Source organism: Annulohypoxylon maeteangense (genome assembly GCF_022496945.1).
Source record: "Annulohypoxylon maeteangense strain CBS 123835 unplaced genomic scaffold GGS22scaffold_2, whole genome shotgun sequence".
In the NCBI taxonomy this organism is placed as follows: domain Eukaryota; kingdom Fungi; phylum Ascomycota; class Sordariomycetes; order Xylariales; family Hypoxylaceae; genus Annulohypoxylon; species Annulohypoxylon maeteangense.
This window is the reverse complement of record NW_025953249.1, coordinates 1891086-1918665: the sequence shown is the minus strand read 5'-3', so window position 1 is coordinate 1918665 and position 27580 is coordinate 1891086. Positions and strand designations below refer to the sequence as shown.

The 27580-nt window shown below is 47.8% G+C and overlaps 8 protein-coding genes across 8 annotated transcripts; 7 read left to right on the top strand and 1 right to left on the bottom strand.

Annotated features, from left to right (window-relative positions):
• The first annotated feature begins 5958 nt into the window (after positions 1–5958).
• GGS22DRAFT_67399 (FAD dependent oxidoreductase) lies at positions 5959–7370 on the top strand. The gene is made up of 3 exons (XM_047967754.1): positions 5959–6074; positions 6135–6370; positions 6428–7370. Exons 1-3 carry the CDS (start codon positions 6052–6054, stop codon positions 7243–7245), a joined length of 1077 nt encoding a protein of 358 aa, XP_047822943.1. The 5' UTR covers positions 5959–6051; the 3' UTR covers positions 7246–7370.
• A 197-nt stretch (positions 7371–7567) lies between these two features.
• On the top strand, positions 7568–9779 carry GGS22DRAFT_153154 (glycosyltransferase family 58 protein). Its single transcript, XM_047959802.1, has 4 exons — positions 7568–7763; positions 7835–8079; positions 8133–9159; positions 9213–9779. The coding sequence occupies exons 1-3, from the start codon at positions 7613–7615 to the stop codon at positions 9030–9032; spliced, it is 1296 nt and encodes a 431-aa protein (XP_047822942.1). The 5' UTR covers positions 7568–7612; the 3' UTR covers positions 9033–9159; positions 9213–9779.
• GGS22DRAFT_67401 (nucleic acid-binding protein) lies at positions 9050–9779 on the bottom strand. Its single transcript, XM_047967756.1, has 2 exons — positions 9214–9779; positions 9050–9160 (listed from the first exon to the last, which is right to left on the bottom strand). Exons 1-2 carry the CDS (start codon positions 9522–9524, stop codon positions 9067–9069), a joined length of 405 nt encoding a protein of 134 aa, XP_047822941.1. The 5' UTR covers positions 9525–9779; the 3' UTR covers positions 9050–9066.
• Positions 9780–9977: 198 nt separating this feature from the next.
• Positions 9978–12835, top strand: GGS22DRAFT_153151 (ankyrin). Its single transcript, XM_047959801.1, has one exon. The coding sequence runs from the start codon at positions 10280–10282 to the stop codon at positions 12536–12538; it is 2259 nt and encodes a 752-aa protein (XP_047822940.1). The 5' UTR covers positions 9978–10279; the 3' UTR covers positions 12539–12835.
• A 205-nt stretch (positions 12836–13040) lies between these two features.
• Positions 13041–14121, top strand: GGS22DRAFT_67380 (uncharacterized protein). Its single transcript, XM_047967753.1, has 2 exons — positions 13041–13715; positions 13888–14121. The coding sequence occupies exon 1, from the start codon at positions 13283–13285 to the stop codon at positions 13667–13669; it is 387 nt and encodes a 128-aa protein (XP_047822939.1). The 5' UTR covers positions 13041–13282; the 3' UTR covers positions 13670–13715; positions 13888–14121.
• Positions 13671–16154, top strand: GGS22DRAFT_153147 (cytochrome P450 monooxygenase CYP539B5). Its single transcript, XM_047959799.1, has 6 exons — positions 13671–13690; positions 13888–14398; positions 14489–14966; positions 15027–15095; positions 15161–15861; positions 15932–16154. Exons 2-6 carry the CDS (start codon positions 14239–14241, stop codon positions 16078–16080), a joined length of 1557 nt encoding a protein of 518 aa, XP_047822938.1. The 5' UTR covers positions 13671–13690; positions 13888–14238; the 3' UTR covers positions 16081–16154.
• Positions 16155–16397: 243 nt separating this feature from the next.
• On the top strand, positions 16398–19339 carry GGS22DRAFT_196786 (origin recognition complex subunit 4 C-terminus-domain-containing protein). Its single transcript, XM_047965886.1, has 3 exons — positions 16398–18078; positions 18128–18559; positions 18613–19339. The coding sequence occupies exons 1-3, from the start codon at positions 16561–16563 to the stop codon at positions 19186–19188; spliced, it is 2526 nt and encodes an 841-aa protein (XP_047822937.1). The 5' UTR covers positions 16398–16560; the 3' UTR covers positions 19189–19339.
• Positions 19340–19944: 605 nt separating this feature from the next.
• On the top strand, positions 19945–21624 carry GGS22DRAFT_67345 (uncharacterized protein). Its single transcript, XM_047967751.1, has 2 exons — positions 19945–20598; positions 20737–21624. Exons 1-2 carry the CDS (start codon positions 20182–20184, stop codon positions 21436–21438), a joined length of 1119 nt encoding a protein of 372 aa, XP_047822936.1. The 5' UTR covers positions 19945–20181; the 3' UTR covers positions 21439–21624.
• The last annotated feature ends 5956 nt before the right edge of the window (positions 21625–27580 follow it).

The following is a 27580-nucleotide window of genomic DNA, read 5'->3' as shown; positions in this document are numbered from 1 at the left end:
CATGCAACAGTGCACTACGGTACAGTTCTGGCTACCTCGGCATACTGTATGCGGGCAAAGTATGTATTGTATTTGTACCTCCCTTACGGTACTATGCGTAAAGATATCCATGCATTTACCAAACCACGACAGGGCTCGGCTACAGGAGACAGACCACTGGACGAACACCTGTACAGCATGTACAGCATGATCATGGGGCGGATATCAATGAGAAAACTGGGGGCCATTTGCGATACGCGGAGAAGAGGAAAGGCTGTCGGGACTCTGGACTCTACCATGTCTCGCTGTTGTTGCCCAACAACCTCTTATTTCCCATCAGGCGTTTATGTCATCAATTAGGACAATAATCAATTCGTCCATTGTATGTAATATGAGATCCATTCCCATCGATCCCATCCAAACGGAGGTATCATCATGTCGGCTGCTAGCTAACTAGCTTACGGTAGCCCGTCTATCTTGGTCTAGTGCGATATTGTGACCAAGGGTTTATTCGGTAGCGTCCTTCGGGTTGTTGTGTACCTCAAACCCTGCTTCCAGCGGTGCGGCTTTGGGGTAATGAGAATGGAACTTTTGCAATTTTAGGCACGTAGGAGTGGTAAATCATACACACATCCAGCATGTCGGTACCATGCCCAGCTGCCTAGCGACCAGGTACAGTAGGTACAGCAGGTACCTACAGTTCAGCAGTCCGGTCCAGGAGTGAGAGGAAGTTTTTTCCCTTCTTTATCCACTGTAAAAACGTGTTTGTTCTGCTGCTGCTGCTACGCTAATATCTGCAAAGAATTTACTGGGAATCCAATCATCAATCGTAATTGTTCCAGTACCACGCGTCACCAACGGCGGCACGGGAATAGGAATCTTACATGTTGATGACGGCCTATTGGCGAGTCAGGTATTATCCATCTTCCAAGGTTTGCAAAGGAGGGGAGGAAAAGTGAGGAGAGAAAAAAAAGAAGGGAGAGTTTAATACAACGTTCCTTTAAGTATTATGCATGTACGGATTTGTGTGGGTTGTCTACCTACCTAGGTAGTATGTCTTGTATCATTGTATGTCTTGTATGTCGGTAATCAATGTGAGTTTATACATAATGTAATACTTCAATACATAAGGTTGCACTTACGTTGTGTCAGTGGATTGAAGCGCACATGGCCTGTCGATGCATTCAACTTTCGAAGTCACCTAATATAGTTTGGTCGAATTGAGTTTCTCCCCGCAGTCGCATCAGTCCGCAGTCCGCGGAAGAAGGTTGTTGTCGTTGCCTTTCGATAGTCATGACCTTGGAAAGTGCGGTAGTATGTAGGTACGATACTTCATGGTACTTGCATCCGGTAAACGGTGGACCTGGTTCCCGAGCGGCTGGACATTGGATATTATGTGATGTATGTTCCCACTTGCCCGCTTGCTAACGGTGGATTGTTCTTTCCATTGGGACACCCATGGATTGGATTGTATTGGAGGGGAGAAGAAAAGGTGTGGATGTACATCGAACTACTAATGTACCTAAATATGTACGGATCCAACTAGATGGGACAGCCTGAGATGTTAGACCAGCCGGAAGGTGCCAAACTATCTTTTGCTGGGTAATCGCCCAGTCGCCTTCAATTACTTTTCCCCATAATTAGTTCCCAATATCGATTCTCCCGCCCGCAACCCCATTTAGTCCATCTAGCCCATCGAGTCCATCGCCCTTCATGCCTCATGCCTCACTCACCTCATTCATCGTTACCAAGTTCCATCATTTGGGTATTGATCTTTGCATATCTCTTGCATATTCTATCTTCTTATTCTTCGATGGTGTCCGCGACCAAACCCGACTTGGATATGTCTGCAGAAAGCGTCATACCCTTAGCTACCTCCCTAGTAGGTAGACATGTGGCTCTTTCAACGTGGTGTGTCTCCGAATCATCATTAGCTGCTTTTGTATACAACTGTACATCGATATGCGGTTGGTGGAGATCTCGCGCGAGCTGGCTTGCCGCTTGCCAACAGCTAGCAGCCTTCCCTATCGAACCTCTTTAACCCCTGGCCAGCGCATTGTATTGCACTATTGCACTACCTAGTAATTACACTATGATTTCGCTATTCGGTCTCAGGCTAAGAACCCGACTGAACGGTAATCGTACCAAAGCTTTATCCACGCTCTTCGAGTTTCAGATCTCACGTTGAGGTTGTTAGGGTAAAAGTACTTAAGTATACATATGGTATTATCTAGCTTCAATAATTCGCATGCCGTCCCGATTCTTCAGTTATTCGGAAAAGAATATCTCATCTCATCTCATCACAGAAATAATACGGGGGGTGGATGCGAGCCCCCCCGCAAAGCTACTTCAAAATACCGTGGACGCGGCATTCCGAGTCAGCGACCCTTCAGCTGGGTTATCTTATTTAATCAGGTTGTTCCGATAGCCTGGGGTGGTGTGGGCGAAGGGCGGAAATCATATGTAGCGTTTAGCGATGACACGTCGCTTGACACAACGTGTTTTCCTAACAGCTTCAATATGACGAATCAGCCGATATTCAGTGCGCTTGACCTCGTACATTTCAAACAATTCAAGATTTCCGAGAATGGCAAAACAATTTCAACCCTTTCTCATGCATCGTTCTCGCCGACAGACATCCCCCCCTCTCCACCACCGCATTGGGAAGGCTACATATAACGGTAATAGGTCGACAGTTTCTGCAGCGAATAGCCCCGCACATCTTACACCATGTAACCCTCCTCGCACTGCGTTGACTCGACGCAGCTCGAAACAGCTTCGCTGTCAAAGAAACTTGACGGTTCTCGGCTTTACCGCGCTATGAAGGATAAAGGGAGAAATCCTCTAAGCAATCCGTCGACATATCCATACTCCGATGCCCGTGGAGCGTGTTCGATTATTGCTTCCTTCTTCCTTCATCCCTCAGCTGGGTCGATCTAATATAGTATTTACATTGGTGTCCTTATTCAGACGCTTAGCCGAATCTTGGTGGTAGAAGGTTTATCTAAGATCATCAGCAAGCCATCATGAGGTATCAGTCGGCAAAGGTCGATTGGTGGTTTGCATGAATTCTTACGTCTAAGACATATCAATTTACTCGTGGCAAAACCCTTCGAGTTCCAACAAATTGGATTCTCGGGCCGTTGATATGGAACCACTCACGCTTGGGCGTTATCCCAATGCACTGGAACGCACGATCCCGGCTGGTCGTGAAACCACACTGTACAACCTTCTACGTATGCGACCTAAAGTCTTGGGAATCAGCCACTGGGCGCATTGTACGTATGTGTCATCAAATAATACATTTCGTTCTCATTCTCTCGTCAGTCCCGGCTATTCGGTGCAGCAGCGCCGCATACTCGCATCCACCTTCTTCATCCCGTCCGCCTTTCTTGCGAAGACCCAGCTGGCTGGTACGCTTATTTCCTTTCCCTCAGTGGTCGGTATTTTCTTCACCGCTTCCATCCTCTGAGGGGTCGGGTCTACTAGGTTTAGACATAGTAATCAATTTTGCTCGGACACGCTCTAACGGAACGCACAGTCCTTCCATATTTCAAGTTGATAGTTTACGAGTGTTTTAGGAGCATACCGATCAAGTCTGAAAGCTGCAGCACATGCACCGGCGCACTGTTTACTCTATAGTAATATCTATACTCGATCTTATAGGCCAAGGCAATGACGTGCATATGGTCATGGTCAGATCGGAAGTATCCCGGGTTGACTGAGCCAAGTTGCCAGGTTGTTCAACCGCCGTTACCTTTTAGACAGGAGTCGAGATATACAGTACCTCCAAAATCCGTTCCAAGCAACCCCCAAGGAACTTTTGGATACAGTGAAATCGTACCATCGGAGTTCCTATGCGACGTCATATTTTTGCCCTGTAGCATTGAGCGATAATATGCCCGTCCATTCCAACTTAGAGTTGTATATACATGCCTAACTTAAACAAGATCGCCCTCTGCAAGAATCATCAGATCTGCAAGCCGGCTAATCGTCTACATGGAATTTCTTGGCTGTCACCCTTCCCGCAGCCCGCTGGACCCTACTTGTTGGAGTCGGGAAACTAATAAATTCCGGTAGCAGATTGATGGAAGCCTCTTCGGATTGCTGCATGAAGCCATGGACCAGCAGAAATATTATTCAGAAAATTCGAATGATATATCTATATTACACCATAATATCACCCATCCTAGGACCTCTCTCTTCCTCAAGCCACACCGAAATCGCGCAAAAGCACAACGTGGTACTAGGTGTATGTACGTGCTAGACGCGGCTTAGTTGCGGGAAGAAAATTCTAGGCGTCGCATCCATCTGTCCAAAGACCACTTGCCGAATTTTAGGACTCCTGCATCTTGCCTCGATTCATTTCCCGGATCCATGTTCTTCAAGAGGTAGGCATGCATATTCTATTCTTGTCGCGCCTGGATCTACGGGGTCTTCATGACAGCTTGCCTATTCCCTTCGGCTGTCTCCATACGCGTATAGTTGAATGTCAGTAACATCTTATTATTTCTCAATTCAGCCGAAGAGCGGATGCCATCTCAAGACACATGTCAGAAGTAGTAACAACGCCACAAGAATGTAACGGGGACGATGATCTAACAAGCATACGATCGGTTGATCTACCTATTCAATATATACTATCTACGTTTTTGATACGATTGATATCGTGATGGTAGTTTTTTACTTAATATGTATAGGTGACATTAGTCAATGTAATCGTGGCCCTATCACTTTTGCTCATAAAGAAATTCTTGAATCAACCGAGACTTCTATATTCACACGGCTTATGCGTTTCCAGGTACCCATCTCGGTGCAGCACGGCAGGTTTCTCGTAGAATTCTGTCACAAATCACCAGGAGCATGTATCTTGCCAACAATTCCAAGCAGTACCTGCAGCTTCCTGCAAGCCTCGTCCCAGAGTTATGGTCGGAAGCATTAGCACCTTACCCGGCGCCGGATCCAGCGGGTTCCTGACGCGAGCGGACGGGGCGATTGATTTCATTTTCTCGGTGGAGAGTGTGGAGTTGTTTTAGAGATGTCTTCAAAGTGAACACTGAGAGCTAGACCATCCTTCCAAGTGAAACCATGAAGATTATAACATAATAACACACCGCACCCTGCTCGTCCATTCGAGCATCGAGCATCGAGCCTCTCTCTTTGGTCGAAAGATGGTTGTCCGGTAAGGATTCGATCACCCCTGGGAGCTGAACGCTGGCTAGACGCCTAGTCACCAAATCATCCGCCGGTCCGCGTGTCAAACTCGGACTCTCGGATCAACTCGACGCAAAATGTGGAACTTACAACGAATTTAAATGCTGCACGAGGGAGATTGGGTCACTATTTATCTCCCCATTTACCAAATTGCAGGCGTCTAGGGCGGCAGTTTGGACCATTCTCATCGTTTCATGTGGTATAGAAGTTGGTTAAAAAGGGTCAAAGGGCCAAGTATCTTCTTGGAAGTGGAGGGGCGGCCACTTACTGCGACCGCATGCCTTCTCTTTGTTTATACTCGGCAATATCTCGTGTTTTGCGATAGTGAGCGACTCCTAAGGCTTTCCAAATCAAATATACCCCTAACGAGGAGGAGTGCTATCACATTACAAAGCATAAGTTTAAGGTGTTGTTCGGTGTGTACGTAAACCAGATCATACCGAAAATCCCGAGGTTTGATAGGTAGAGAGTACGAGAATATTTGGACTTCCTATCACATTGATAGAAGCTTACAGGTCGGCCTCAGACCGGCTTCGGGGGACCCCACAGCGGGTGCGAGTCGATCTCGGCAAGTGACTAACTAAGTAAGAAGCGGAGTGCCGGTGCGGAGTCACCACCACACTATCGAACCATATCGTGACCACGACGGCTAGTGTAAACGCGGAATGCATCCTTTACTTCCGCATTACGGGATGACTCCAGACAGTTAGACGACAGTCCCATCCAGAGATCACTGCACCACGCTTGTTAGAAATACTGCTTTATGCTTCATTGTGTTGTTGATAACTTATGGGTTTGTATCCACAATTGTGGTCTTAACCAAGGTCAATCCGTGGAGATATCTCATTATCGCCAAAAATGCCGAACATCGTAGTCGTCGGGTAAGTTGGGACGGCGTTTCCCCTCCCGAGGACCCCAAACGCTAACGCAGCAGTTGATAGTGCGGGAGTGTCAGGCCTTACGTCTGCATTCTTGCTATCGAAACAAAAGGACAATGTCGTAACGGTCGTAGCGAAGCATATGCCAGGCGATTATGACATCGAGTATGCATCGCCATGGGCTGGAGCCAATGTCCTACCTATGGCAACGGAGAAGAACAGCTCTTGGGAACGTCGTACATGGCCAGAAATCAAGAAACTCGCTACCGAGGTGCCCGAGGCGGGGATACACTTACTGAGTAAGTACCTAAGCTCGGCATAGTGAGTGATCCAGCGAGCCTAAACAATATGCACAGAGTCTCGCGTATACCGCCGAGAGAAGGACATTGAAAGCCTGAGAAAAGGGGGCTACAACTTCGATGGTCTCTTCGACGAGAATCCATGGTACAAGACGCTATTCGACGACTTCCGGGAGCTTTCCAAGGACGAGCTTCCCACGGGCATGGCCTCGGGTTGCGAATTCGGCTCGGCGTGCATAAACGTAATGCTGTACACGCCGTGGCTAGTGGGGCAATGCAGGGCGAACGGCGTCGTGTTCCGTCGCGGCCAGCTCAAGCACATTTCCGAAGCCGCGGCCCTGAGCCACAGCGGCGGAAAAGCTGACGTCGTGGTCAATGCTACGGGGCTCATGGCGTCTAGGCTCGGCGGGGTGATGGACCAGAAGGTCGTGCCGGTCCGCGGCCAGGTCGTCGTCGTCAGAAACGAGGCGCCGTACATGGTGACCAAATCCGGCACGGACGACGCCGCTGACGAGCTCTGCTACATCATGATGCGGGCCTCTGGCGGTGGTACCATCCTGGGAGGGACGTATCAGAAGGGGCAGTGGGAGAGCCAGCCTGACCCGAATATCGCCATGCGGATCATGCGGAGGGCGGTGGAAATGATGCCCGAGCTTACGAACGGAAAGGGTGTAGAGGGCTTGGATGTTATCCGCCACGGCGTAGGTCTCCGTCCGTATAGGGAGGGTGGCGTGAGGATCGAGAAAGAGAATATCGATGATACGTGGGTCGTTCACAATTACGGACATGCTGGTTGGGGCTATCAGGGCTCGTATGGCTGCGCGCAGGATGTCGTTGCGCTTGTGGGTGAGGTACTTAGTCGTCCTCGATTATAATGTTGGTAGCAGCCCATCTCGCGTGATGCTACCCTTTTAGTTGTCAGAATCACATATGAATATGTAGGTGAGATTGCAATGTCTTTTATAGAGATATTTATATTAGATATAAAACTATTAGGAGCATACTTCTAATCGCTGTACAGTAGGCAGATAGATACTTCCAATGCAAGTGAACGGCGTCTTTCGGAAGGTGCTGAATGTAATGATGCATCAGTGATAGCTAGGACCTACTAGGTACCTTTTCTAGGTACCTTTAGGTATCTTAAGGTACCCACTTTATAGAACGTGTCCTGTCACGGGTCTTACCTATCAAATGCAGCAGTAGCGTCTCAAGCTTGGAGCTTCAACAACGTCGACAACTACAATGGCAACTCCAAGGCCCGGTCTCGCCAAATCAGCTGTCGCGCTGGCATTGAATATTGCCAACGGTCGCAGTGGTCTGTCAAAACTCGTTCCACCATGCTTGTTCATCCTCGATGCAGTGCTTTGCGCACTCATTATATGGAAGATTCCATGTAAGAATCCCGAGACTTGTTGGTCGCGCATTTGTCAAGAATATCTTTACTTACCATTCTCTCTTTGGTAGACACAGAAATCGATTGGAAGGCATACATGGAACAAGTTTCTCAGTTTGTGTCTGGTGAATACGACTATACCGTCATTAAAGGAGGCACTGGACCCCTCGTTTATCCCGCCGCGCACGTCTACACGTATACCGCCCTCTACTATCTGACGGATGAAGGCAAGGATATACTTCTTGCGCAAAAGATATTTGCAGTTCTATACATGGCGACCCTGGCACTAGTAATGGCCTGCTACTGGAGGGCAAAGGTAGGTTACAAGCTATTGGATAAAGGCGTCTACTGACAAGTGTCCATGAATAGGTGCCTCCATACGTCTTCCCTTTACTTGTCCTCTCGAAGCGACTCCACAGTGTCTTCGTGTTACGCTGTTTCAATGATTGCTTCGCTACATTTTCTCTCTGGCTCGCCATATACCTATTCCAACGACGAGATTGGACTGCTGCGAGTATTGTGTACTCGTGGGGTTTAGGGATCAAGATGTCATTATTGCTAGTGCTTCCTGCTATTGGTGTTGTCCTTCTTTTAGGTCGGGGATTCTCGGGTAGTTTGAAATGTGCTATGATCATGGCTAATATTCAAATTGCTATCGCCTATCCGTTCCTGCAAGAAAATGCAACGGGCTATGCCGGTAAAGCATTCGAGCTAACTAGGCAATTCTTTTTCAAATGGACCGTCAACTGGCGCTTCGTGGGGGAGGAGATATTTCTCAGTCGGCCATTTTCCTTGGCCCTCTTAACTATGCATGCCACGGTTTTGGCAGGGTTTATCATCAACAAATGGTTGAAGCCCGCACAAAAACCTCTCTCCGCAATGATCATGCCGATTCTCCAGTTCAGCTCGCCCTTCAGTCCACAAGAGGAGCGCGTGGTGGCGTCACGCGTGACCCCCGAGTATGTAACGACGACCATTCTCTCGGCAAATATCATTGGACTCCTCTTCGCGCGGACTCTGCACTACCAGTTCTACTCCTATCTCGCATGGTCCACCCCGTACCTTCTCTGGAGGAGTGGAGCTCACCCCGTCGTCCAATATGGGCTCTGGGCTCTTCAAGAATGGGCTTGGAACGTCTTCCCGAGCACTCCTATCAGCTCGTGTATTGTGGTTGGCGTCCTCGCCACAACTGTCGCTTTCGTGGCCCTCCAGAGGGACGAACCTACAGCATCGCTACGTGACTCCGCAGGCAAGCGCAAAGACACATGAGTCTAGCAACTGCGACTGACATTTGAATGCAAATCTAATGTTCATCTTCGGAATCTAATGGTGGCATCTTGCCAGTTGTCGAGTCTTCGTCTTCATCCTCGTAGGTGAACCGTGGAAACTCCTTGGGCCTAGGCACTATGTCAGATTCTCAGTCTTCGAGGCAGGGTTGAATCAAGCTGACCAATAGGTCTGTTTCCGCCACTGTTTTTCGTCTCCAACGACATTGATGATCTCGCCTTCCACTCTCCCTTTTTCTTCCTCGGAGGAAATCAACTGTACCAAGACATAACCCCCACGCCTGATCCAAACGGTATTGCGGAAACGAGATGCAAGCTCGACGAGGACGGTTTGTTGATTGGGTAGAGAGCAGGCGTAGAGGCTGTTACCTTCGGCCTTGATCACCTTAGCGAGCGACTGGGTTTCAGTAAGTTGGTAAGGAGGTGTCGTCGCCTCTTCCGCAGTCGCACGAATATCGCGCTTTGGCCGACCCATCCTGAATTATAGACAATCTGTTATTTGCTGTTTACAGCGAAGCAAAGTCTCTGATAACTTTTTAGTTTAGGACAATGTGAATCCTGCGTGAACCACCTGAAAAATTATAGCGGGGCTAATGCTCTCATTTATCCGTGGTTTTGCCGACGATTTACAATACGTAAAGCTGGAGCTTTCAATGCTATTATCTGGAAGTAGGTACGAAGCACTATAAATACTTCCTGGAAACTGAACCTTGAAATCTCTACATTTGACATTGAAATATTTGACATTTCCCTGTAAGTTTGAGAACATTTAATTCATAAGTATTACGCTAAAGTAAATTTATACTTTGGGCTTGAACCTACGCTTCGTAAGCTCCCCTTTGTATGGCTTCTTAACCTTATATTACCCACTTATGTACCTAGTAGTTACATACTTTCTCCCCCTTCTCTATAAAACATACCTAAATACATACATACTTTTTTTACTGATACTAGCTAGATGGAGATTCTCATCCCACCTAATAAGGATGGCTTCATGTCCCAATATCTGAATGCGGTAAGTTTTGAGCTGACGGCGTCTTATGGGCGCAATTAGCTACGATGCACCAGATAATAAAGCAAAAAGCAATAGCCAGTTTATGGCCAAAGCTTAACGACGCTTTGTGTTAGATTATGGATTGCCAGGCTGCCAGGTTGCCAGATTACCAACTTCGACGCGTCAAATTCCGTATTTTGTAACCTTTGCGACCTCTTCAAACCAAATAGACAACAATGACAATAACGCTGGACTACTTACCTACCGAGATCCTACTCATCATTGCTAGCCAGTCTGGCTATTGGGGTCGGAATGCATGTGCTGCAACACAGTACAGTTTTGCATCGCTGGCCCGTACCAATCGACGACTTCACTATGTATTCAATCCCATCCTCTGGAAGTATAATGGCAAATGGGGAATCCACCAAAATTTCCATGATGCATTCATCTCAGCTGCCATTTGGGCCGCTATGAGAAATAGAATTGATATCCTTGATATAGCAGTCAAATATCAACACGATCTAGGTTCTTTTTTCGAAGACGATCCCATGAAAGTCGCAGCTAGGTCTGGGCACGATGCCACTGTGTCATGGCTACTTGATCACGGTGTACCCTTGGAATGTACGCCCTGCGAACGAATAGTTGTCGATTCACCATTCCCCGTATCTCCCTGGCCTCAAGATCATGTATCGCCTGGGTACTCAGCCCTACACTCTGCAATAATATGCCGTCGAGAGTCTACTTCCATACTATTGCTTTCACGCGGCGCCAAATACCAATTCAAGACCAACACGAACAAGTCAGCCATACACTTGGCTGCTTTGAATGGTTTACCCACAGTGATAGAGTATCTAGTCAAGACGATGGGAATCAACGTCAATCAGCACGACCAAGATGCTATGACACCTTTGCATTACGCAGTAGAGCGGCCCCACAATACGAAGACAATACAGTTATTACTGGATCTTGGTGCCGATAAGAATGCAGTACACAACTTCCACAGTCCTCTTGTTAGAGCTCTTAAAAAGCAACATCTCGATAATGCGATGGTGTTGCTGGATGCCGGGGCAAAAGTAAATCCGACAAAAGATGACGATGAAGCTCCCTTGGTTGTATGCGCACGCAATTTTAATACTCTGGAGGGACCAAAAGATCAATCGTATCAAATCGAAGTACTTCGCAAGATCATTGCAAACGGCGCCGCTCTCGATAGATCGTTCCATAAAGATACAGCACTCTGCTCAGCCATCGAACAAGGCACTGCAGCAACTACTTATGAACTACTAAGAGCAGGGGCTGATGTAGAAGCCCCAAGGGAAAAAGATGGCATGACACCGTTTGATATGCTATGGATCATCTATGGCAAGAATGACAACGATGGCTATTTGCATTGCAGCGGGGATTTTACTGATAAAATAAGCTACTTGTGTTTAGCAGGCGCTCGCCTAGATACTCGGCGTCATAATAGTAAGACCAACACTGATAGCCGTACCCAGCTAGAAAATGCTATTGATCGGTGTCCTCCAGGACAAGGATGGATGCTTGAGAATATCCTCGCGTCGGCAACACGTCGAAATTTTCGCGACGGATATATCAACGAACTTTTCGAAACATGCTTACAAGAGCAGCGGTTCATGCAAGCTAAGATACTAAAGTATCATGGCGCAACTTCCCACGCAACTAATGAGCTAGCTTTCATTTGGGCTAAGCAAATAATCAAGGATGACAGCGAGGGCATCGATTTTCACAGCGAATGCCTTAGCTTCTGCCTAGACTTCTTATCGTCCCAGCAGATCGAGACCCTTTTCGAAACCGCAGTGGTCTCCTCATGGCAGGACGGAATATGTCACGCGCTCCTCGATCGCGGCGCTCTATCATCCTGGAAGGAAACAAAGGAATTTAAACATTGGCTTCACGTCGCTGTGTCTCATAGATGCTGTACACTTATACGGCGTCTTGTCAGCTTGGGGATGGATGTCAACGCTCTGGATGAAAATTACAATACGCCTATGATGGTAGCTTTAAAGGAGCTAGAGGACCCAATGACAGCTGATTTGCTCTTCGAACTCGGGGCGGATCCATTTCATCCTCGCCCAGACACGGAATACCGACGATCGCCAAACACATCGACGGAGATCCTCTCTCCATTCGAGCTTGCTCTGCGTAGGGACTACTTGATATATACACGAAAATGGTGGTTTAATACCCCATCAGAATCCCGGCCGACGGAGGAGTTTTGCATCCCCCGTGTGCTAAATAAAGGACCGTGGTATCAAGGTTACCTGGAATTCTTACGCAATAAATCCGACACCAACCTACTAGACAGACACGTGAAGTGGGACCTAGATACGATAAAGAGACCCGAATGGCGAAGATTTCGTGATGACGAAGGCCAGAATAATAGTCTTGCGTCAGTGATGAATGAGGCGCCAATACCGACTCATTTAGATGATCTTTATCACCTTGAATTTTGGGGTTTGGCTGGCCCGCTATAATCGACATCACGATCTGGGCTTAATAACGGCTATCTACCGGCTTAGTGATTGCCATATATTCTAAAAGGAGCAGATGAGTTTTGGTAACATTAAATATACGTGTATTGGTGCTCTACACATCCATTTACTTGATACCATTACGCCGATGTCATCAACATATCGAGTTTCCCGACGGATACTCTTGAAGGCTCTTAATTGCAGCGATGTTTGGGCTAGTACATGTACCTAGGTATTTCTATTTTCAACTCAGGGGTTGTCAGATAGTATGCTACGTGTGTTAATATAGATAATTGTCACGCTCGGAGTGCGTTAGGAATGTATTGATATCATATAATTCTTGCAATGTTAATTTATGGTACATGGAAAAAACTATTGCTTCAGTTAGTTTACTACGTTATACTAACTTACATTCTACCTAGGTAAGCGTCGTATCGAATTTCCGAGTTGGTCTACATGCGGGCATGTTTATCTTTGGAGGCCTTTTAATATGAACCAAGAATCGTATAGCTGTCGTGCCACTACTGGAAATAATTCTTTGCTCTGGAGTCCTATCGACGTCATCGATCAAGTTAGGCATTCTGCATCATTGCGTCATATGGAAGATATTCATCTCACAGCAACCGATTTATTCACTACCTATATAATGCCGATAATTTATGAGTGCTTACATTTATGTAACTAAAAACCTAATAAATATCATATCCCTCTTACCCATCACCCATCACCCGTCACCCGTCACCCAAAATGAACCCCTCAGGACCACCACAACCGCCCAAGAGCGCCGCCTACGAAACCGGAAGTAACCCAGCGACATCCACTCCCCAAGAGCAGCGCAGAGCACAAGAACACACGCCCGGATACAACATCGCGGAACGCATGCCGCCGACCCAGCCCGGAAAGATAGCCGAGGCCACGCCCTCGAGCCTGGGGTACGGGATCCGCGGCGCGCCGGCTGGAGAGGAGAGACACGGCCGGTCACAGGAGGAGATGGACAGGTCCCGCGAGCTGGAGGGCGAACAGATGCATCCTCCCGGAGAGGGCGACGTCGCGCGGGCTGTGGAGCGGAAGGCTGGGGCTGCGGGTGGACGGCGGGATTTAGGGGCGGATCTTGAGCGGCATTATGGACGGTAGAGGTACGGTCTATACTTAGGTGTGGTATATTCTCCTATTTACCTAGGTGGGTATTAAGTACGTTCCTAGGGGGCAACTTGGAGGAGAGAATAGCTAGGAGGAGTGGTGGGAACGGCGAGCTCAACTAGAAATGTCGGGATTAACTATACAACATAAAAGAACAAGCAAGAACCTGGGACAATCCATACTAACGGGTTCAGCTCTGATGTTTTATGCAGATAATTACCTATTCTATTCCATGATTAGGGGTAAGGGCTACGATGGGTTGCGGGGGATGCAAGGATGGATGGACGATGACACCCTGCGGGGAGGCCAATTGGCTATACCACACGGCAGTACGCCGAATCAATATAGACGCTCTTTTCACGTTGAGAAAGGATTGACGGCTTACGCTCGTGATCGATTACTGGTGGACGTGGCTTCACATGCTTAGTAGGACTTGATAAGGTCTAGATACCTAGGCATCTATTTGCAAGATACATATATTATGTCTAAAGATGTTCTAATCAATCGATAATACGAATAGAAGTATCGTTAGAAGCTTACACATGAAGGCGGGTTAAGTCACGATGCTAGCTCAAGTTTCATTCAATCATATTGGCCTTGCTGGAGCCTTGTTACTGGTTTGCGCCTTGATCTACTATGTGGTTCAACTAAAGAGGCATGAGTTGAGGATCAAGAAGATAGGAGGAGTGCGAGCCCCCCGTCTAACAAGGAACCCTCTCGTAGGTAAGTGCTGGTTTGAAGTCTCATGCGGGGATGATCCAATCTTGTCAACTTGAGAATAGTGTTGCTTACATATAAAACGTAATTAAAAAGCGGCCTCGTGGTTTCTTGATACAGCAAAGGCTATGATGAGGAATGAGCTCCTGGAGCAATACAATAGTTTCTTCGACGCGGCGACTCCTGAATGTCCGGATTTGATCGAGATCCAGATATTCCCACGGGAGAGATATCTTTTCACTAGAGATCCGGAGCATATCAAAGCAGTACTCGCGGCTCAGTTTGCCGATTACGGGAAAGGACCCCGATTCCACGATCTATGGAGACCCTTTCTTGGAGATAGCATCTTCACGACCGATGGTCAGCTTTGGCACGATAGTCGTAGCTTGATTCGTCCGATGTTTGTAAAAGATAGGGTCGCTGATTTAGCCACGTTCGAAAAATGGATGATGAAGCTCCTTGCGAAGCTTCCATCTCAAGGACAAACTGTCGATATCATGGATCTTCTCTATCGAATGACTCTGGATGTTACCACGGACTTCCTTTTAGGGGCCAGTGTTGACAGCTTAAGCAAGTATGTTCAGTCTTTGAAATTATGTTGACCGCTACCACTATTCCTGCTAACCTCGTGGAGTCCTCAGAGTGGATTTGCAAAGGCATTCAATGACGTCCAAAGGATCCAGATGTTGGTCACTGCTATCGGGTAATAATTAAATCGATCCCTAGACTGTTGTCCTTGTAGGTTAGTATGCTAAATCATGAATGCAGGCCATTTGAAGCCCTTGTTCCCCGTCATCAATACAATGAAGGGATCCGGGTTATAGACCAATTTATTATGCCATACATCGAGCAGGCACTTGCATTGCCGCAAGAGGAGCTAGAGAAGCTCTCCAACTCCGACAAGCACTTTACCTTCCTACACAATATAGTACGATATACTCGCAATCGTCAAGCACTCCGCGACCAAATCATCGCTGTGCTCCTGGCCGGCCGCGACACGACAGCTGCAACACTATCGTGGGCATTTTATGAGTTGTCTCACTATCCCGAAAAGTATAAGAAGCTTCGTGATGAGATCATTAACTCTGTTGGTCGCACGCGAACTCCGACGTACCAAGATCTCAAGGATATGCCGTATCTGCGACATACCCTAAATGAGACACTCAGGCTTTATCCTGCCGTTCCGTATAACATACGGGGGGCGCTGAGTGACACAACCCTGCCAGGTAAACCAGGCCAGCCGCCTATCTCGGTAGTAAAGGGCGACATCGTATTCTACAGCACGCTCGCGATGCAGCGGCGGAAAGAATTGTATCCTCCCGTATCGGAGAAGTTCGAAGATCCTGCACTCTTCTCACCTGAGAGGTGGGAGAACTGGATACCCAAGTCTTGGCAGTACGTGCCCTTCAACGGCGGACCGCGTATTTGCGTAGGTCAAAACTTTGCTTTGACTGAGATGGCTTATTGCAGTAAGTACCAAATATCTATTTTTCTCCCTCGGTGATAAGAAATAACATTTTTGACAATGATCATGTTCAGTGGTCAAAATCCTTCAGAAATACGAGCGCATCGAGTACCGTGGGGATTGGTATGCGCAGAAACTCGAGACGGAGGTCGTGGCTAAGCCTAGCCAGGGAGTTAACATCGCCTTGTATGAAGAGCTCTTGGAGGTATCAGAGGATCAATGATCTTTGTATGTTTAGAGATAAGCTTGATCTCCTCCATATGTTATAAAATTGTTAGTTGTAATTGAATACTCGGCTTGCATTTCCCTCGTAGAAATGACTGTCGATTCTAAAATAAAATATAGGTACGGAGGGCGGAACGTTGAAGATAGAAAGAACCGATGGCCGATTAGTGGTTGATCGGGGCTACCTAGGTCCGACGGGTCCGCTAAATTGTAGGGCTAGTGCCTATTTAGAACCCGGCAGAGCGCGTAAATTACTTACGGCAGGCGCGTCGCGTTCTAATGAGGCAGCTGCCAGGGGTTATTTCTTAGCGACTAATTTAATATGGAACTTCACAAACTAATAGGGTCGCATTTACGCATCTACAACAACTTATTTCACCTTCATCTTCACGCGTAGTTAATGTCGACATGCCCGAATTTCCCTGCAGCTAACATTCGTGGACGGACATTTAAATAGGGAAGCATTTCCATTTACAATATGGCAACCGTACAGACTCCTTCCGGTCGAAGAAAACGAAGTCGTCCTGACGATGAGCCGGACTCGTCGCCAGCAGCGACACCAAGCATGACCGCCGCTGTTAAGAGGCGTCGTCTTAATAACTTTACGACACAATCACCGTCAACCCCAAAAGGCCTCTCCGCTATTACTTCTGCGATCGGAAACGTATTTGGGTTGGGTCGAAGAGGAAGCTCGAAGAACAAAACCCAACCAGACAAAGTGACCTCGACTAATGATACCGCCTATGATGTGCCCGAATCTTCCAACAATACGAAATTAGTCAATTCGTTGCAGAATCTCCCAATCAAGCACAAGAAACTCGGCCTCCCCTCACCGAAGAAAAATCAGCGACCCTCCAGCAGTGTATACGATGTACCTGAATCTGATGACGAGGTAGAGCGTGGCCGAGAGGAAACAAGTACAAGTCAGGATGAGCTTCAATATACGCCGGCTGGGAGGAAGACTATTGGTGCAGTATCAAGCACCTCTTCAAGAAAGAGTGTAACCACTCGGTTACTAGAATCGCGTAAAAAGAAACTAGCTCCACCCGTTCAGAGTGAACCCGACCAAGACACACAAGAGATACCGAAAAGAAAGGGTAGACAACCCGCTAAGAAACAGGACAAGGTTGATGTGCCCGCGCGTAACATAAAGCTGACCAGGACCGAGCTCCCGGCACGCAGTATAGACCCGGGCATCAAAGGGATATTGTCGCCACAGAAGAAGAAGCCTGGTCGACCTCGGAAGAACGTGGCTTTTACTGAAGGAGACAGCGGAAAGGAGAACGACATTTTCTTCGAAGACATACCGACGAAACCTACTAAACGTGGAACACAAGAGAAAACATCGGGTGTTGTAAATGACGTCACGCTACCTTCTGCCGACGAAGAGAACGAAGAGCAAGATAGCGAGGACGACGAAGTGTGTGCTATGTGTTTGAAGCCAGACTCGGAACCGCCGAATGAGATCATATTTTGCGAGAATTGTGACATGGCAGTTCACCAGAAATGCTACGGTATACCGATCATCCCAGAAGGCGATTGGATTTGTAGAAATTGTTCCCAAGACGATGTTCTCTCGGGCCCCAAAACGACCCCAAAGAAACAGATACGTGTGACGAAAGCGACCGAAACTCCCAGTATTCCGAATTTCGAGCAACATCTACGGCATATGCAGCGCGTGCTACTGGATCGCTGTTCTGGGAGGCGTCGTATAAAGCTTTGTGGGCAGGATGATGCTTATGACAAGGCATTCCAACTCGTTGAACAGACGGTCTTGGCTGGAGAAGGGAATTCGATGATGGTCATTGGTGCAAGAGGTTGCGGTAAGACTGCGTTGGTGGAGGAGATCATCTCAAATCTTCGAGCTGAGCACCAAGAGGAGTTCCATGTGGTTCGTCTCAATGGGTTTATTCATACCGATGACAAGCTAGCTCTTAAGGAGATATGGCGCCAACTCGGCAAGGAGATGAATCTCGAAGATGATCTCGCGAATAAGGTACTTCGTATTACATACGATCTATGAATTATGAACTAACTTTGACTAGACAAGCAATTATGCCGATACGATGGCCTCACTGTTAGCACTTCTATCCCATCCGGCAGAAATCATGGGGGCTGAAGATGGTGTGACATCCAAGTCTGTTGTCTTCATTATTGACGAGTTCGACCTGTTTGCGACGCATGCCCGCCAAACTCTGCTGTACAACCTATTCGACATCGCTCAAGCGAGAAAAGCACCGATTGCGGTGCTGGGATTGACTACAAGGATAGATGTTGTGGAAAGTCTAGAAAAGAGAGTGAAGAGTCGGTTTAGTCATCGATACGTTTACATGTCGCTTCCAAAGACGTTAGCGTCGTATTGGGATATCTGCAAACAGGGACTTTCTGTTGACGAGGAGGATCTTCGTCGCGAGGGGTTTGATCTTAGTCTGCAAGGACTTTACAAATTCCGAGACTATTGGGACAAGAAGATCGAAGTATGTTGCAGTCATTACTAACCTTTTTGTGAGCCTTTGCTGATGCATCTTAGACCCTACGCAAGACCCCGAATTTTGAAGATCACCTCGAATATCACTATTACACGACGAAATCTGCGCCGACATTCCTCACATCCTGCATCTTACCTCTATCAATGATTTCGGCCTCCTCATTAGATTTGACAATACAGTCGAATCCCGTGGGTTGCGTCTCGCTAGAACCTTCTGGATCAAGCCTCCATCTTTTGGCAACATTATCGGATCTCGAATTAGCACTGCTCATTTCGGCGGCGCGCCTAGACATCATTGCCCACACTGATACAGTCAATTTCGCTATGGCGTATGACGAATATAGCTCTCAGATGGGTAAGCAACGAGTCCAGTCGGCCTCGTCCGGCATGTTGGCGCTAGGGGCGGGCGCAAGGACTTGGGGTCGAGGCGTGGCCGTTGTAGCGTGGGAGCGTTTAGTGTCTCTCGGCATTCTAATCCCGGCCGGTATTGGAGGCCGGAGTAACGCTCTGCACGCCGGTCTAGAGGGCAAAATGTGGAAACTCGACGTTGCACTGGATGAAATTCCTACGGCTTGCGAGCTGCCGGGATTTCTAAGCCGGTGGTGCAGCCAGATCTAACTTAGTATAGATCGATTGACACCTGCATGGAATATGAATTTATACCTACCTAGGTCCTGGGTACACAACCTAAATAGGCTCTGCTCAGCCAGCCGGGTGTGAAGACTTCCGCAAGCCACCAAACAAAAGTCACTCGATAAAAATACATCCTATTTTCGCACATTTTCGTGCAGGCCATCCATCAACCACTAGCACGGACTTATTACGCTTGCAACGTCGGTAAGACAGACACTGTTTTCCCCATTGTTTCCTCCATTACGCCAGCATTGATAGGGTACGAACGAGCCAACCACGATTTCCTACTAAGGGGTAGCGCATATGTCCCCCGTAAGCCGTTCTATTTTGGGGTCTATATAAAGCCCAAAATTCAATACCACAGCCTCATCAATGCAGGGAGAGGCGGCCAGAAACGCCAACGATGCGTTGAACCCCGTTGATCGCCCGACGAATGCAACCAATCGTGTAAGAGTTTTGTTTCTACTTCTCCATGAAACGAGAAACAACAGCCAGGTAGTCATAGAATTAACAAATTAAACTACCTTATTTCAAGCTCGAAGCTCCATTATGTGATTTATTATTCCAGCTTTCATCAATTTCTGCACTTTTTCTTACTTTGTTTCCTTCTTTCTTCTTCATCCGATATCCTCATCACCTTGTTGGTCAGCTGATTATAGCATTACACCTAACATAGCTATATCGCGCGAAGTGATCTTAAGGCGATCTAAATCGATCTAGCAAACCAAACTTCGTACCATCTCAACTAGCAACACTTACTCGGTTATCCGATCACGTATTCCTTTCGCTTCCGCGACCTATTGCAATTAAGCTTCTTTCTGCGAGTCATTTACATCCGAGATCCTGGATTTACTGTAGTCTAAGGCTGGGATTCGGTTTACTTATTTCGGCACCTAAGCCTCTTTTCGCGGGCGGCTTTTCCTCAGTTCTATCTCGTCGTCTCGGAGTGACGTGCGTTGCGTGCAGTGGGTTTGCGCGATGGCGATGTCGAAACGTACAACGTTCACGACGATCTCGACGCTGCCACCGGGTATCACGCGCGAGGTCGTCCTCAACTTCCTGCACAGCCATGTCGAAATGATCGACCTGAACCCGCTCGTCATCGAGCGACACCCAATTTCCCCACCATCGCACGCAACCCCCGAAGAGCGCCGGTGCGTCTGGTGGAGCCTGACGGATAAGATCTCGTACCTGCCCGGCGGCGTCGTCTCGGGCGACATCACATACACCGCTGCTTTCAACGACCTAGCGAACGGTGTCCAGACGCACATCTACGCCCCCATGGGCACCGATATCCGCGAGCGATGGAGTTTGAACGGTACCCTGCCCGGCGAGCCGGTAGAGCCAGTAGAGCTGGGGATCGGCGCGCCGAGACAGGGTCTCTACTTGCGCGAGGTAAGTCTTAGTCCAAATCGCCCACCACATCACTATTTCAACAGCTACCTACCCACTCACTCACTCACCTCCCTCTCCCTTCTTGTCTACCTACCTATCTCATAAATACCTAAACCCTAAACTAACAAAACTCCCCAGGACGTCGACCTAAGATGCAACTTCGTAATGTCCTCCTTCGTAAAAAAGACACTTAAAAAAGCTCACGGAACGCTCGTGGAAAAACTCCTCGAGAAAGCCGCCCTCGCCGCCGCCCCCGCGAAACCCCTCCCCCAGGCCCCGGTCGCCAGACACCAGCACACCGGGTCCAGCGTCAGCTCGGCGTCGACTCGTTCTGCGGGGTTTTCTTCGCCGCAGCAGCAGTACGCGCGGCAGGGCTCCGGGTCGTATAACCAGGCGCAGGGACAGAATGGGCAGGGGCAGGCGGGAAGACGTGTATCCCCACCACCACAGGCACAGCCGGCTGGAAGATCGTCGCATATACAGAATCAGAGTCCGAATCCGGGTCCGAATCAGGCGGCGCTGAGCGTTGATGTGGGAGCCGGCAACGGCAGTTTCATGCCGGAGCCGCTGCGCGTGAATCGTGTGCGCACGCCGAGCGGGCAGTACCAACAACTACAACCACAACCGCAGTCGCAGTCGCAGTTTCATTCGGGACTAGAGGTTATGGCACCGCAGCAGCAGCAGTTTCACTCTGGCTTGGAGGTGGCGCCGCAGCAGCAGCGGCAGTCCCTGGGCGCGGGGTGGACGCCGCAGAAGCCGAGGTTGGGACAGCAGGGGCAGATGCCTTCGAGGGGGGAGAATGGGGGTGGTGGAGGTGGGTTTCGTGCGGAGTTGGAGTGAGTGGTGGTAGAGGAGGGAAGGGGAGGGGGGTGGAAGCTAGATAAAAGGCCTCATTATTTCGCTTTAGATCAGTTTGGTTTATCATTTTTCGGTGTGTGGTTTAGCATTGAGTTCCGGAGTACCCGCGTTCAAGCGTCGTGGCGTCTGGGGACCTTCGTTTTAGGGGATGAGTGAGTTCGTGAGAATCGGTTATGGGAAGAGGCCGGGTAGGCCTGAGATCATGATATATACCCCGGAGAGTTGTGGTTGTTAATATAATTCTGAGCCGATTTGGTTTTTATACTGTATGGTGAGCGCCGTGTGGTTTTATAAGGTGTAATTTTGACGTTAATTCGGCTAAGGAGACCATATGAGCTCTATGAGCAATACCTCTAGAATCTCGTGTTGACATTGCATACGAGTAAGAAGATATTTTTTATAAAAAAACATAAAGGTAATGTTGAAATAAAAGAACAATTACAACGGTAAAGTCGCCGCTTCATATTTCTAATGGCAATAGGAATATTATGTTGATGAGACGAAAGAAAGAAAGGAAACCGAGAATAGCAAACCAAGTCCCTATCTTGAACCCTCAGCATCTCGTTGAGTGACTCCTAGGTAGACAATCCCCCTTTAATCATTCAGACCATTAGATTATCATCTATATTGAACAACCGAGTTAAACATTCCAAGTAGCTAAGCGATTATTGAAAAATCCAAGGAGAAGATGAAATACGTACAAAGTGTTAAGAGTTTCAAATCATTGGAAGCTGTTGACACGCCATCCATTCAGCGTATCCTAGCCAATGATGTCCAATCCAGGTACTTTGATATAACATTCGACATGTTATGTACTTAGATACACCAGGCAGATCTTCAAGTACCCCTAGGGGGTAACTTCGGGGGCCAGCAGAAAACCACAAGCCCATTTGTCAAAGTAATAAGGTCGTCCAGTAGCTTGAGGCTCGGAGAAATCCTTCTCCTTAAACCGTACCCCTGCCTCTTCCCCCAGTCCTGTCGTAGGATCTGTGGCCTGTAGGCTACCTTTCTAGGTATTTGTAATATCCAAAAAGAAGCTCTATCCCTCATAAGAACAGCTGCCTAACGTAGTTTTTAGGCGCAGTGCAGCAAAATTGACATATTTTCGACTATCTCATTTCACCACATTCTACTTGAGGCCTCACTCTAATTATACTGAACTCGCAGCTACATAAAGGATTGACCCTCAAATCATAACTGCTCGCGGAATCGATATGAAAATGATCACCCCTATCAAGGAAGCCCATCCCTCAAAGCTATAAGCCATGTCATGGCATGTTACCGCGGAACCAGGCAGGAAGGCTTGGATATTGAGGCAACTTGACTTCGCCCCCAGTTTGACGTCCAAACCCGGTGAGTCACAATAGAACACAAAGTTTCGTGTTCTCACTTAACTCAATACAGTAAACCTTCGTAGGGTCAGAAATATCACAGTAAGTGGACCTGATTAAGAGTTACCCCTATTTTTAGTCCTATCCCGATAAATATCACCTGTTTAGCTTGCATATATGTCTGCATATATGGTGAATGTGATTCAACATCGAATCTTAGTTGATAGCTAGGTTTATTGATACTGAGTCTTCCTACTATCCGTATTTTACTGCTAAGCGGACCCCTATTAGTAACTCATCTTTCTCTTAGAGACAACTCTGTTCGATCTGGCCCGTTACAAATGTCACGTTCTAATTCGTAAAGGAGGTATGAAGTCCCTAAAAATAACGAGGAAGACGTCCAGCCGAGAATGGCATTGCAGGTGCATTCGTACCTAGTCATGTATCAAGACTATCCATTGGGGTACGTGGGCGCCCTGAATACGACATTGTCCAAATATAAATCTACCCCCTATGTAGCAACACATTTTTATAGAATATTTTATGAATGATATAATTTAGTCGGCGACATTGTCAATCAACTGGTAAGAAATACGTAGGTATATAATAGGTATATTCTAATCTAGTCTGACAGTGTCAAATACCCAGTTCATCTGCTTCAAATGTGTACCAGCTACTCCCTACACAAGACAGAAATACACACCCACGATGGGCGAGCTAGGTGTTCCTCATATACGATGACCGAGACAACCCATCCGTCCTTTATGTTAGGTAATGCAAAGACATCATAGGGCTAGGATGTAAGTTCAATAGAGGGCTGAGCGTACTTAAATTTTTAAGCGGTGAAGTAATGCTAGGAAAGCCTAGTGAGGTTCTTAGACATGATGTAGGTAGTCTCTCATGAGGTTATCTGCAATATTATGTAAAGGAGTAGTAAGTCAAAAGGCAACTGACCCCCAATATTTAAACCCTACGTGACTAGAATATTACCCGCTTATGAGAGGCTACCTATTTGTGCAACATACTATTGATATCCATGACACTCGATCTCAGTTAGCTGAGCTGAGTTCTTTAAATTATAGCTGTAAGACTCGTGGCGTACTATCCGCCCACAACCAGCAAATCCCGTAAGACAGCATTGATTCCGAACCCTCCTGTATATGGACGTGGTTCATACCGAGCAGACACCGAACAACAAAAAACTATAAGCTGATGTCTTCACTCCCATTACTACCCGGAGGGCGTCGGCATGGTGCCGAGGCGAACAAGGCCCAACCATGAGCGGAATATGAAGCAGAATGTACTACGGCCGAAAAGCGCGCAGGATAGATTGATATCAGGCCACTGGTAAGGTCATTGGGATCGACTGTAAGCCACATTAGGGCGCGGAGAATCGGAATTTAAATTTCGGAATAGCTAGCGATGTGAGGGCTGAGGTCGCCGAAATCTTGCTATACCCGGATGTCTAAGCTGCTCTGCTACGGACGTTATACTACGCGGAGTAGACGAGGTCCGGCAGAACAGACAAGCAAACAAACACGCGCCACTGTCACTGTCACTTCTATCATCTCGAATCGTACCTAGGTAAACTTTCGCGTATTGGAGATGTATGTCCCGACATGTTCGAAGCCACGTGTGGTTGTAAGGTTTGAAGTGGGAATAATTAGAAGCGGATGGTTTACGCGGTTAAGGTTGTAAAATGCATGGAGCGCCTTGAAGGGGATGTGCGATCGGACGTCCATACGATCGACAAACCTACCTACATAGTACCTACCTACCTAATACCTAATTATCGTCATCCTCGCTCATGAAAATGACCGTTAATCCATCGGCATCAAATCCAAATACCGACCGATTGGACACTCGTTCAATACAAGGCCGTGACTAAGTGACAGTGCAAACGCCTTGTGATCGGAAGACTTTGTAGCAATTCCCGCCCAATCCTGCTGTAATCGGGATATTTCCCAAGCCCTTAAGCCCTGACCGCTCCGTCGGGATCAGATAATATCGTCCAAGTTATTACGACCCGACTCCATTGCAGCTGACCGCCCCGGGGAGCTGTTCTTTTTGACAGCTCAGCTTAGAATATCAGTGGAGAAAGGACAAGCCATCGTCGGCCAGTCCGGGGCTGAGAATCGAGCGGGAAAAAGAGAACCAAAACAACCAAAACACAAACCAAGTTGCGAGCTGTGAACTAGGTAACGAGCCGTTTCGAAAAGAAAAAAAGAAGAGTAATAGGTAATTAGCCTTATTGCGTACTTAGTTGGTATTGCGCACGCACTAGATTCAACACGGACTCAACGACCGGGACACACGCGATAACAAGGATCTGCCTTGTTCGAGCGCATGAAGTCCCGAGACCTTGACCGACCCTGAATCCTGATAATAGGGGGAGGGGGTAAGGTATGTAAGTAAGTCTAGAAGCCGGAAGTTGTGGGTACGTTGAATTTGATTGCACGTGAAGCAATCGTCTCGAGACAATGGGAGATACAGACGCTGTCTCATTGCTCAACCATGGACCCGGTAGCTCTCGTGCATCCACGGCATTGCGAGTACAGTGAAGAGGGTTGGTCAGCCCATGTTAGCATGTTCGAGCGACGCGAGCAGAAATGGAAGAAAAGAAGCGGCTCAAAAAGAAGGCAGGCAGGCGTGGAGGTGTGCAAAAATGCTACATACCACGTGGGATACCCGCCCGGGCGGTCAGCCGTAACGCGAGTACAGGAACCTAGATCACGCCGCCGGGAAGTCGGGGGGAGGGGGTATTAACGACGCGCCCAGGGATTCACACAGATGTGTGCTCGGACTGCTTGGTGGAGCGCGCTTAACATAGCGTATCTCGTCCACCAGCTAACGTAGGGCCGCGGGCTGGGCCATCGTACGAGAATAGAGACCCGACGACCCAATCGAGGAAAGGTTCTTCGAGGAGAGAAGCTGGACCGGGCGGAATGATTCGTGGGATTATATGTCAGAAGGGGTCTTCTATAGTAGAATAGTATGTACCTAGGTATGTAGGTATGTATTGTATTGTACATACATCCAGTACGGTGTATGAGATAAGACTATTTGAAAGCCTAACGTCCCTGGAGTTCCAAGGGTTTGCTCTGCTTAAACCGCTTCTAGAAGTCTAGAATTCAGAAGGATACCTAGTAGGTATGTACATCGTGGAGATGTTTCGAGACGACGTATGTAGCGATGTACTCGGTAGTAGTGATGTGATGTACCTATAAGAGTAATAAAATATATGCACGTATATATCGATAGCAATTTCATTTCGTGCAGTCCAAGTACCGAGCAGTTCGAGTTCTCGGGACTAGTCGAGACAATCTCCCGCGTCTTGCTTGCCTGCCACGTGTGAGATCGCCAAGTGTTTGATTTCTCTTCTTCTTACTGTCGTGCTGTCTGAGAGCATGCTTCTGCCATGACTTGCCATGCCATGCCATGCCTTGCCATGCCTTGCCATGCCTTGTCATGCCGTGCCATGCCGTGCCAGGTTCTTTCTTTCTTCTGTACGGACGCCGCGGGCTAATAACGTGGACGGACATCGATCTAGTAAACTGCCGTGCCCCCATTTGGTAAGGAGTATCGGGAGGCTTGGTGGCTGAACCTTTGGTTGACGTATGTGCACCGGTCTATGTGTCTATGTACCTAATGGCGGTGTGATAAGACTGATGTACCGTCGAAGCCATCGCCGTATATTTCCGGCGCCGTACTGTATCCGCATATACTACCAGAGTCTATACCTGTACACAGATTGATTACCGTGAGTACTCTGTACATACATTTCATTTCATTCGCATCTATCATAGTACCATCAAATCTAGCTACGAAAGGTGAAACACGCCGTCTATATCGCGCCACGAATATCCACCGCTTAGCTAGGTTATAGGCTTGTAGGAAATCAGGCAGTGTTACAGAAGCACATGCACATATCCCAGCTATTGATTAATATGTGCTCTGAGAACTATTATGTAGTAGCAGCGATGCAAGGGTGACAAAATTAAGAAAATTCGATTTCGAGCGATGTGACGCTCTCAGAGATCGCGGTGATGGTGGTGGTGGCGGTGGCGGTGATGAAAATGATTGCGACGGAGATAATTGATAATGGTGAATCCCGTCTGCACGTCTTGTACGAATACCCAGTTTCCAGTCTGCTAGTATTACTGTATAATACTGTGCGTGTTTCAATTACTGAATTTGGATAGTTGGCGGTACGTAATGCTGAGATCTCACATGGACGTTCGGGGCCGAACCGTTCTGTTTTCGACGGAGTCTTCTCTTGGCAGACAAAACTTTTCGGCTTCCCTATTATGCATGATGCCTGGGTACGTTTATGTGTACACCGTCCGAACAGTATGAAAGACGAACATACCTTTTGCTTTTCAATGTACATGTAGATTGTCAACCATTGGTCTTGCTAATACCTAGTAGATTAGGTATACTGTAGAAGTCATATTCAGTATGCTGGTCTCTCCGCTTGAGGCATCGCTCAATGTGAATAGGTACGAGCCATCGTATGAGCGGCCAATGTCAAAGGAGGGGAAGGAGAGTGGAGGACAGCTTATATTGATGGGTCGAGACATGGCTGAAGTGCAGTATTAAGTGCGAGGGCCGCTCCGGAGACTAGCCCCGGAATCCCGTTCGACGTTTGAGACGACAGAGGCTAATGACAAAGCCTGGTCCGCATGTCGCAGTATTCCGCGCACCGTCCCACAAGAATACTTGTACGCCGTCATCGTAACCCGGCAGACAAGGCGTGACCTTACCTGATGGCCCGGAATGTCTGAGACGACGGA